Raw genomic sequence first — 12,316 nt, 5'->3', positions numbered from 1 at the left:
CAAACCAACAAAGTTAGGTTTAAAAGTATAAAAAAAAAGACCCCATCTCTACCTATTTTTGTTAGAAACACAACATATTATTATGTTGAAGTAGAACATTTGATGTCCTGAAGCCTGAACGTTGCAGCCTGCCGTGGGTGGGAGGCATTGCTGTATGTCGTGATGCCACTTCATTGTTGTCTGGAGATAGAGATACGGAGCTTTCGTGGTATTGTTCAGAGTGGAAGAGTTCATCCCTTCTGGCTTCCTTATAAAAATAACTACACACAGTGTAAATGCAGAGGTTTAAATGTCAGATAATGAAGTACATCAGTGGGTTTGATGCAGCGTGTTTTCAGCTCTAGAGCGGACTTGCTCTGTTTCTGTACTGTGAACCCGAGAACAAAACAGTAAAGGGAAATAAAGCCTGGTGTTATTCCTCCTGTTGGCCGTGTGAATGATTCGGAGCTGGACGGTGATTGAAGTGGTGAGTGGGAGTCGAGTTCGCTGCCAGACGGCGTGTTGATGAGCGCTCAGCTGAAGCCCAGAGCGCGTGGACGGACGGCGGTTCTCTCAGCCCACACGGTTAAGTGCTGTCGAATGTTTTGATTAGGCCCGCTGCCAGACGGCTTGGACTTTTTCTTGCTCGGGCACAAGACGGTACCATGGTGACGTGCCGTCATGTGTCTGAGTTGAAGTTTGGGGCGTGAGCGCTGTCAGCGGTGCAGCTTAGCGAGACTTCAGAAAGACCCAATCAGGAAAACCCACTTTTCCGAAGTTTTCTTAGCGAGGAGAATCTTAAACGAACCGTAATGGACAGACTTCTAACTCCACCCACAGATGGCTGCTGATGTGAGATTGCATAAGGCTTACAGTAACAAAATTTACTGGTAAATTAACCTTAATGAGAGATCATTGTTTTGCTTTATATAACAATATCTACATAACCTACAACATAAATTCAACTGAGAAGACAGTGCTACAGTCTCTCATTAAAAGGAAAACCAGTGTATATAAACACAGTGAATGTAGATATTGTAATATACACTGAGGCAAAGCTAGTGGCACTCTAAATGCACATATTTTGATAAACACTATGGTGGGCAAAGCAGCAGGCTCTCGTTAGAGTTAATATAAATTAACACTCAAAATGTAGGCATTGTAGGCAGAGCTATTAACATGAAGCATGATTAGAATTATGTCATCATTATTAAACTAATTTATGCTGTAATTGACATTTTGAGTATGCATTATTGTTCAATGTCTTAAAATCATTTTTAATCGGATTCGGAAAAGTTTAAAATAAGTTAAATATAAGCCAAACTAGTCAACTTGCAACAAAGGCACATTTATCTTCACATTTATGGTTTTAGCAGTCCTACTTGATTAAATGTCATAGTGGTGAGCATCCAACTGTAGAACCATGTGAAAGGGCAGTGGTTATAAAAGGCAGCGCTGCAGTGAATTACAGCTATTCATCTTAAAATAATGTTCTGTGATCAGTTCCCTATTGAAACCAAGTAAGTGCCTTTAAACTGAGTCACTGTAGACTATCTTTGCAAGATTTGTTCTCATCACTCTTCAACTTGGTCTCAGTCTCCTGCAGATTAAACTCACATGGTCAGTGTGTCACCAGACTTAAATCATACCACATCTATCTTCCAGCTTGCAGGTTGAGCCCGTATATGAAAGGTTTAAGTTCATTTGTTTACTCTACTTGCATACATTAAATTAAAATATGATCAATCTCACTTCATATTGCCAGGCTTTCATTCACCACTATGGTTAAGAGATCTTCAGTACGTTTGGATCTTATTTGTATTTGTACACTGATCAGTCATAACATTATGACCCCTCTACACCAATTTATTTATTTATTATCATCAGACTGTGTTTAACCAGTCTTTGTCCACTACTGTATTAGACACTCTGTCTTCTTTCATCAGTGCCCACAGGATTTTGCCCAACTATTCCCAGTGTACCGGTGACACTGAGGTGTTTAAAAACTCCAGCAGCACTGCTGTTCCTGATCCACTTGTATCACCACCATGCCAATCGGTGTCTATGCAATGTCCTGACCATTGAAGAACAAGGTATGGTGGTGCATCCCTACCAATGACCTATTACCACCCCCACTCTAAATGACAGTTTACATTTCAGTTATTGACATGCACTGGAATTTGATCAGCAGACCCAGCTGTAGTGTGCAAGTCTGTGTAAAGATGATGGACAATTGGACTGATTTATATTTGTTAGTAAAATCTCCGCTCCTTCCTGCGGATGGCTCTTTATGTCTGCATGCAAATCCTTAGAATCGGGCTCTGGCGTTCTGAGCGTTCGGCCCGAGGCGGTGCAGTGTTTCTGCTGCAGCTGAAAGAGGCAAATGAGCAGGTGCTGTATTTATTCTCTCAGCCGTGAACCAGCAGCGTCCCCTCTACTCACAGAACGGAGATGAACTCAGAGTCATTACCGTACCCATTCTAATACTGATTCAATCGATTTTAGCAGATTTTCCTCTCAAACCGGCTTAAAGGATCAGTTTACCTGCAGATCACATGTACGCATTTATCTGGATTATCTGTTACTGATACACTAAGGGGCAGTTAAATGCTGTGTATGTACTGAAGTCATAAAGCTTGTTATTTTGCTTTGGGTTTGGTCAGAGAATAATCATTTGATTGGTTATTATATTCTACAATCAGGACAATTGTGCTGGCTTTTATTCAAAACACATTTTGTATAAGTATTTCATGGAGCATGATACATTGATGATGAAGATATTAGACTTCTGTCTAATATTTGTATATATATATATATATATATATATATATACACGTATTTTGGTCTGAGCTTGTTGATTTTTACATGCTTCATGTTATTTAATGCTGAATAGCTTCAGATATTCTAAAGCAGCCTGAACCAGGGCTGCTGCTTGTTACTATGGTACCTCTGGTGAATTTGTATTGAATGTTGTTGAATTGCTGGCAGCACATGACCTTGAGTGTGTCAGTGCTTGAAAATGTTGAAGTTGTCTCTCTCATACCTGAAGTAATTATGTTAGGTTGTATTTGTGTGTGGGGTGTTTTAAAACGAGAACGGTTTGTTCTGTAATAAATTCATGTAACAGCTGAAATGAAAAGAGACGCCATTTTATTAAAAAGGCATCAAAAACTACTCTTGCACTATTTTTTTATGTAAGGTCTAGTTTAGACATCTTTGCTTTGTGATGTTCTTTAGTAGTAGACGTCTAAATGTTCAGGATTCTGTATTCTGTCGTGATCTAATGATCAGTATTACCTGAACAGCTACACCAGAGTTCACTTAACCAGAAAAGACCTGTTGAGTATGAACACATACTCAATGCCTACTCCTATCCCATTCACAGCTGGCACATCTGATTTTGAATGCGTCTTTTGTGAGGCTTTTGATGGGATTTCTCGCGATTTCTGCTGGAGGCGGGGCTGGAGCCTGGACGCAGGTCTTCCGGATTTGGTTAGATGGAGTCCTCAGCCTGAATCCAAAAGAACAGCTATTTCAACTTGTGCTCCAGCGAAGAGTATAACCATTATCCATTCGCTTATTATTGTATGATGCTCAGCTAACTCATATCGCAGTTAATGTTTTGTCAGGGGCGGTGTCTCAGTTGTTGTGGGCAGGGTTTTGAACTCGGAGACGTGTATATAATAATGTAAGCATATGCGTCTCTGATCTTCTCCTTTAGATGCACTGTATCCCATTCACACCTGTACACACTTTATATTGCACACTTATGACCGGATCACCCAGAATCTATGATCACACCAGGTGGGAATATGGGACAGACATGCTGTTTGTGTTGGTAATAAATGCGAGTGGCTGTTTTGCTGCAGCAGTCTTGTGACTGGGTCTGCAGTGCTGAAAGCTGTGGCGTGTGGCCAGTCCAGTGCAGTTTCTCTGCAGGCTTCTGTGTGGCGTGACTCTGTGACCCATTCAGGAGGCCGGACGGTTCTGTGGATCCCCGTGGGGAAACTCCTGCAGTTCTGCATGCTGCTCTAAACACTGCAGATTCCAAACTGGGAATATATGCTGCCCTACCGGAAACAGAAGCAGTGCAAGCTAAGGACCCTTACTCTGAAAAACTGTGCTTGGGCTGAAGGGCTAAGTTGTCAGATTATTGTTTATTTTAAAGACAAAAAAACACACTTTTGTAATGATTGTGAACATATGGGGCCACTGTGGTGAACCCATCTGACCTCTTCCGTTCTGGTACCAGTGCCTTTTTTGTGTGGGTAGTCACTATTTGCACCAGGAAACAAGTAGTATTAGCAGCATAGGGAGGCTTATTACACCCTTTAATAATAATAAAAAAAATAATAATAAACCTGTGTGCATGTCTACTAATAAATGTGAGGAAGAATAAAAGCTCAAAATTAAAGAAGCCACTGGAAAATGCAGAGTGTTTTTTTGAGTATTATTCATTTTTAGACTTCCATTAGATGTACTTTTTAGCACCTTAGGTTTTTTGTGTTGTCACAAAAACGTATGTACTGTCACTAAGTTAGATCATTAAACCAGTTAATCAAGGATAAGCTAGCTCAGTGTGCAGTGCAGTTTATTCTACTGAATATTCTGGTAAAAAAATAGCTAACTACCATGTAAAGTCTGCAATTTATATATTATTGTGGTAGATAAGCTATGTCAACCCTCTGGGGTTATTCTGTGAACTTTAGGATGAAGATTTTAACTTTAAAATGGCAATTGTGTTCAAACAAATCTAAAATTTAGGTGTAAAGGAGATTCTAGATGCTAAATTGTAAAAATCTGATTCAATTTTGAGTGTAGATTGGCAGTGTAGTCAGTTTCTATTTTATTTTTGCTTAATTAATGAATGGATAGAAAAACAAAACTTGAAACACAACCTTTATGCCCATTTAATGTTGTAGTAACAGTACACACTGTTACATACACCTGGGTGCAAATAGCATGTTATTTTTCTAAGTAGATTTTACCATTAGCTGTTTATGACGTGTATCATGTCAGTTTTACCTAGAATAGATGCAGATGTAAAGATTACTTAAAAGGTAATTGCCCCTTATCTGCAGATACCTTCTTGTTGGACACAATGCTAGCATCAGGTTCAGGGCGTGGTTCCCATAGATCAGCCTAATCATCTGATACCCAATCCAGCTAATTTCTTAATCTTAATATTGGTACACATATCCAGATTGCCTAATGTTGCCTAAGTGCTGCCGTAATTTAAGGTGTACAATTCAGTGTTCTATGTTTGATTATGTAGATTTAAAAAAAGGCATTTAAAATAAGATGTTAAGTTGTTGTAAATGATGTGATTCAATACCAGCCCCATGTATTTCATACTGGTGTCTTAATGTAACCTCAGAGTGCTGTACTTCTCGTCTGACTGACAGAAAGCATTTACACATTTCAGACTTCCTGCATTCTTCTTAGCGCTTGTTGCGACAAGTTCCCTCCAAAGCTGGTGCTGTGTGCCCTGCACCGTTTTACTGTGATGTTAGAGGTAACTCCTGCCGAGTCATGCTTCTGCACTTTTGGAGTCTCTAGGTTTCCTTTGCTTTAGACAGATGGAGATTTTATAACAGTGTTAAATAAAATAATAAGAAAAGAATGACCACGAACCAACTGTACCAGCTGCTGCTTTTTGTACCATTTTTGTATAAATTTGTCCATTCTGTTTGAGGAGCTGTTGAAAGGTGGTGTTGGCCAGGCCTTGGCTGAAAAGAGAACATTTGTGTCCCGTCCACACATCTCAGCATTTTTAAAAACTCTGTATTCAGTATTGCATGCAGGTTTTGTCCTGAATCACAAATATCTCTTTACTTGGACTAAAATCATAAAACTACAGTGTCTACACTGCGATAGCACTGGATTTTACACTTCTGCATGAATTAATGTACGTATGCTACAATACATGCTTCACATTTGCATGCAGTTTCTATCTTATACTAAAAAAGATGACAGAAGCAGTGGTGTAAACTTTAAACCGCTTGCAAGTTTTTTCTCTGCCATGAGCATATAGCATTGGTCATGTTTATTGGCTCTCTGTTGAAGCCTTCTTTCTTGTTTTTAACTGATTCTGAAATCTTTTTGGCTCCCTTTTGTTTCTTGGAATCTAGTAAAGTGCCACCGCTGCTGAAAACAATCCTAACCTTAGGGTAAACACTGCAATATGACCAAAAATAAATTAATTTAGTCATTGTTTGGTATAAGTTATTCTTAGCCTTTTCTGTAATAATGCCAAACATATAAAGTGTTTTTTTGGTCCAATGTTTTCAGTTGCTAAAAATTTTCCGGTTGCCAAATATTCAGTGCATCCCTTTTAAAAAGAGAATATTCAGCAAATAAAAGACAAAAAATGTAAAATAATTTGGTTGGCCGAATAATGTTTCCTTATATACGTACAGCTCTAGGGGGGAAAAAATACCCACCATTTAAAATTGATGAGTTTCTTTTATTTTACCAAATTGAAAACCTCTGAAATATAATCAAGAGGAAGAATTTTTATCCAAAAGCAGTGTGTAAGACTGGTGGAGGAGAACATGATGCCAAGATGCATAAAAACTGTGATTTAAAATCAGGGTTATTCCACCAAATATTGATTTCTGAACTCTTAAATGAACTTGTTTTCTTTGCATTATTTGAGGTCTTGACCTCTTCATCTTTTTTGATATTTCAGCCATTTCTGATTTTCTCCATATAAATGCTCTAAATGACTATATTTTGATTTGGAGTTTGGGAGAAATGTTGTCTGTGTAGTTTATAGAATAAAACAACAATGTTCATTTTACTTAAACATAAACCTATAAACAGCAAAATCAGAGAAACTGAAGTGTTTTCTTAATGTTTTTTCAAGAGCTGTATATCACCACATAAATAATTGTATGTTCAGCAGTCTTTGCAACCATTTGGTTAGAGAACTTTTATTTGTCTGAGACAGACTGACCTGAGTTGAACACTATTAGAGCGACTGCACACTTCACACCCTCCCTCAAAACCACATCCGGCTTTTCTTAAGGGGGCCACACTCAGATCAGTGTGGTTTAGGATGCTACGTCTTTTTGTGAACTATGAACACAATTAGAACTTCACTGTGTCTAATAAAACATCCCTCCTCAGCAGGCAGATACACTGCAGCGATATGGTTTATTTATTTACTAATTTGTTTATTTATTTTAATGAACAGTATACAGTAGTCACATTGTTCTCTACACCACAGAGAGAATAAATTGTTTAGACTTGTGCAATATACGTCTGAATATTTGCGGACCTCCCTCCCCTACTTTAAGTTACACCATTGCTGCGGACACTGATGTTCAAATGCATACAAACGCATAGTTTGCTTAGTCTTTGCCCACTAAATAGCAGTGTTATACTGTTGTTTTGTTGTTGCTGCGCTTACATCCTCTCTTATAACACACACATTAACACAAAGCAGCACAAACCCAAGTTTACATAAACAATAACAGAATACTAAATAAAATAACTTTGCTGTTCCAATAAATGAGCTGCTGGAGCTCCTTCACAGCGTGAACCAGCAGCTCGGTTTCCTTTGCCGAGAAGCGTTGGACAGTACCAGGTTGCTGCGCTGTTAAAATAGCAATCCGCTAGGGGTATGATGAGATCTCGTGCCACGAGACCTCGCGAGATTAAAATATGACTATATTTCTAGTCAAGCTTGAACCTGTCTCGCGAAAAAAAAAAAAAAAATCAGTTTAGTGTAGACTTTTTAAGAGAGATCTGGGAACACAGCAGCAATGGCAACAAGTAACGCCTCTTTACTTAAGCCAGCCGTGCCTGTAAAGAAAGTGATAAAAGGACAGACAGCACTTACAGATGCCTTTCGACCTCATCTTCCACAGTCAAGTGCTGGAGCCACAGAAATAACAAGAGACTGGTGTTTTCATCGCAGCTGATATGAGAACTTTTTCAGTTATAAAAAATAGGGTTAGAAAAAAGGGTTCAGACGACTCCTCCACACTTTGGAACCGAAATAAACCATACAAACACACGCGCATTTTGCATGCACAGTGGTCCCGAATCTCTACAAAGAGACTAAGGCTGTGATTAAACAGAGTCTAAAAGAGGCAGAAAGCATCGCCATAACAACTGATGTTTGGACGTCTAGAGGTACAGTGAGCTATATTACATTTACAGCACACACATTTGCTAGTGTTTTTTTTTTTAAAACATATTTAAATATCTCATCTCGTCTCGTTCTCGTATACCCAGTATCATGTCTCGTCTCGTGTGATGAGTGTTGTCACACCCCTACAATCCGCCAAAGTCAAGACACCTGACTCGTAAAGGAAATGTTGAGTGACAGACACACTGATTGGCTTATTTCATGTTGAGCCCAAAGTTAATTACACCCATGATTAATTAAAAGTAATAGTACATGCATTTTGCGTGTTTCAAGCCACGCAAGAACACACAGTGATTGAGTAGAATTCCCTGTATTGTGATGCATATTGTATGGCCAACTACTAGTACTGTTAGTATTGTATTGTATAATGTAATTAGGACGTGGTTCATTAGCAGGAATAAACTGACAAAGCAATAATTTGGACCCAAGTATGAAGTGGCTAATCGATGACATCTTGGTTAAAGGTGAAGTATACTAAATTAACTGCCCCAATTAAACTTCCTGTGTCTTAATCAACAAATCTAACAGGTATTGTGAGTTAGTTGGCTGTATTTAGGCCTAATGTAATATCAAGACTGTTCATATAGGAGTCTGTGAAGTGGGTTAAAAGCTCTAATGCTCCCCATATTTGCCCCTGTTTTGCGCCCTGTAGCAGATGTCGTTGGGCGAGACTGGCGAGAATAACGCAGGCTTATGTAACTGGCAGTGCCCGTGTGCGGTGCGGTGTGAGGAGCATGCGGGTGGGTAAGCATTAGTGTGAGTGCCGCTTTCCTTTATGGCCTGTTGTGACCCGGGGAACTGTGTCTGTGGTATTAAACCAGCAGCGCCTGGATCTGGAATGCTGGGCTAACCGTGGCTTTGCCTAATCCCACATTCTTAACGCCGACTCCTGCCTGCTCCCGCTCGCCGCTCTGCCCTGGGACCCCTGGATCTCCCTGCAGTTTATTAAACCCAGGATTCCCAACACCGAGGCTAAGCCCAGCTTTGGACCGCTCTGACTCTGTGATGGAGTAAAGCCCTGTGTACACTGCAGTAGAGTTTTAAGTACTTCCAGTAGAATAGGACTCTCTGGATCAGATGAACAAATACGAACTTATGGGCACTGTGCCTAATGCCTGGTGTGGGTTAGAATTATTTTTTTATTGTCAATTGGACAAAATTTTGTCTGAACAGTGGTTTTCATCTGTTCACTAAAACAGTTGCTTTAGATACTTTTAACTCTTTGAGGCTAATTTTCACAAAAAATCAGATTTTAAATAATTTTCCCACCCTTACTAAAAATCTAAACTACAGATGACAAAAGAGTTTATTATTGTTTTCCACAATTAATCACGGATCCTCACCAGAGACCAATGACGCTGCAGTTTTTAGAAACTAGGATTTATTTTTAGCTAAATATACGCTTTAACCCACCCTGTGTTGGTGTTAAAATTGCTGGAACAGGGCTGGAACTTTTTTTTTTGGACTGAGCGGAATGTTTGGAAAATATGCACGTGTTGGTCTGTGGGAGGCACCGGTAGCCAAGGTAAGACGGATAAACACTTAAGAAATGAGTAGTGTTTTTGATTATTTTAGATCAAAAAGATAAAATGTTGAATTAATCAAATTAATTATGAAAATCTCCCAGCTGGTTTATACTTCTATCTTGATTCATGCAAGTGTTCTACACCGCTGTGCACGTTTATGCTGCGTGCGTTTGTATGTCTTCGTCCGGCATGTATAAAGTACTAGAGACCAAACCTATAAATACCAAGGCTAAAATACAAGCATTTAATCAAAAAAGTTATTTGAGTAGAAACTTAAGTGTTTGTTGAAGCTTTACACTTAAGTCGAAGTACTAAAGGATTTAGCTTTACTGTACTTAGTTGTAGTTATTACAGAAAGCTATGGAGATCTCAGTGAAGTTCTCAGAATGAAAGGCAGAATGGGAGCTCTTCTTGTAAGATCAGCTTGATCTCTTAATTCACTCGATGATGAGTAGCTTTATCAAACCCAGTGAAAATGCAGAGCATCTAACGCTCTGGCTTTAGTGATGTAGGTTTGGATTGATAATAATAATGATAAAAATGGAGCTATTATTTTTATCCCTCTGGGGATCTTCCACTAATCTGTCCTCACTCTTTCTCTAATGGTGTTACAGTTTGCTCTGAATTAGATTATGGTACATTTAGTAAAGGCAGCTACTGTATTATAATGGTCACCATTTGGTTTTGTCAGTCAATGTAGAGGCCTCTTCGTTATTTTCTGAACAAAGACCAATGATATTACTAAGAAAATAACACAGAAGCTGGATCTGACAGCTGTTTAGCTATACCCCTGAATAGTGTATGACTTTGACTGGGTAAAATTAATATCTACTTGTGAGCAAATCTCAAAACAAGGTCTGGCTATGTTGAGTTTAATTCATGTGACGTTTAATTCAAGGAGACAGAAGCGTGAGCGAGCCGGACAGTGCACAATGCTAATGGTAAACTAATATGGCCAAGTGTGCCATATCGTATTGTATGCAATATGGGCAACAAATCTGAGACAATAAAAAAAAAAGAAAAAAAAAAAGACTATTTCAGATTTGTTTAGCTATTTACAGTATTTACTTATAAATGTTTGTTTGCAGTTTACATGCACAAAATATACTACGCTTTAGTTTTATGGTACATGACTTTATTTTGATGTATTTTAGTTTGTTGCACTACTTATTTGTAGTCAAAATCGGGGTCTTCTCAAGATACTCTTTATGACGTAGACAAACGTTTAGTTTTATTGTGTATGTTTCATACATTCAGTAGAACCAAAAAAAAGTTTAATGTATTTTGTAGCATTAGAACATTTTTAAAATTACTGTATACAAATTTTAAAAATGTCAATGTTTTCTCATATGACCAAAAATATTGTTAGCACAAAAATACCCTGAAATATTGGGATATTATTTTAGGACCATATCGCCTACCCCTAATATAAATATTGCAATATATTTGGTATGCGTTGAATTGGCATTACTGCCAATGCAAAGGCCTACAGTGCTATTTAAACGAGTACATTTTCTATGCGGCCGTGTATGTACAGTAAATCCACTGCTGGTACTCCAGGAAAAAGGTTTCTCTGCAGGTTCTTTGCTGTCATTTACATAAATCTAGCTCAGCTGTGCATGTGCAGCATATTCCACAGTGTTATAGGCCAAATTTACTCCAGCATATCGGGCTAAGTATGTCGGTTTTGTGTGTTGAAATTTAAACGGCACAAAAAAGACGTAAAAGGTCGTCCATCAGAAAACTTAAATGGATAATTTAATCTGATTGCATTGACAGCTTAAGTTTGAGGGAAGTACAGTGGAAAACTGCTCGCTCATGCAGCTACTAATGGCTCTTCCAGCTTTTTATTCACTGAATTGGATTGGTTACTCAGCTCTTCAGTGAGATTCAACTGTTTCAGCTCACAAATTAGTCTTTCTGTACAACCCTGGAACTAGTTTGCTGTCAGTTTAAATTTGTTTTGTTTTTGTTAATTTGATCTAATATTAAATTGATTAAAGTTTTCGGATGAAGTAGGACGGACTAAAGTTTGTTGTATACTTTTAATCTGTTTGTTTGTGTTTATAAATAAGGGTTAATCTACAGTTACAGTAGATACAGAATCCCCAGCAACGTAATCTACTGTACCCATACTGCTGCTTGACACACATGCACATCACAAACTAACTAGTAATTTTATTCATGCTAAATTGTCTCATTGTACTTACATCCTTTTATGCGCTCTTGTGCTTTTTCTAGCCGTGCCGTATCCCCCGACGACTCGCCTTACCATGAAGGAGCTCTACGAGGATGGCAAGCCAAAGGTGGAGCTGCTAAAAGCCCACCTGCTGAAGGAGGGGCGACTGGAGGAAGACGCCGCACTGCGCATCATCAACGATGGGGCCCACATTCTCCGCCACGAGAAGTGCATGCTCGAAGTAGAGGCACCTATTACAGGTACACAACTGATACAGGTGTTGTGTAGATATAACGTCAGCAAAAATTGAAAGTATAGGTGTGACCTCGGTAAAGGTATCTGTGGCTCTAATGCTGTTAGACTTTCAGCACAGGTAGATTCCTGCTTAGTAGATACCAACTGAGAAAAAACATTAGCAATTACCACTAACCATTCGAAAGGTGGCACAAATAGATTTTTGTACAGTAAGACTCT

General features: G+C 38.8%; 1 protein-coding gene across 3 annotated transcripts in view; it reads left to right on the top strand.

Annotated features, from left to right (window-relative positions):
* ppp3ccb (protein phosphatase 3, catalytic subunit, gamma isozyme, b) overlaps positions 1-12,316 on the top strand; it is a 43,017-nt gene that overhangs the window by 6,161 nt on the left and 24,540 nt on the right. For all 3 annotated transcript variants that reach the window (XM_007254942.4, XM_007254941.4, XM_007254940.4), the window contains exon 2: positions 11,905-12,102. In XM_007254942.4, the coding sequence (XP_007255004.1) occupies positions 11,905-12,102 (198 nt within the window). The remainder of the gene's footprint in view (positions 1-11,904; positions 12,103-12,316) is intronic.

This window comes from Astyanax mexicanus, chromosome 20 (assembly GCF_023375975.1).
Source record: "Astyanax mexicanus isolate ESR-SI-001 chromosome 20, AstMex3_surface, whole genome shotgun sequence".
Taxonomy (NCBI): domain Eukaryota; kingdom Metazoa; phylum Chordata; class Actinopteri; order Characiformes; family Acestrorhamphidae; genus Astyanax; species Astyanax mexicanus.
Note: the sequence above shows the minus strand (reverse complement) of the source record. Positions and strands in the feature narration are given on the sequence as shown.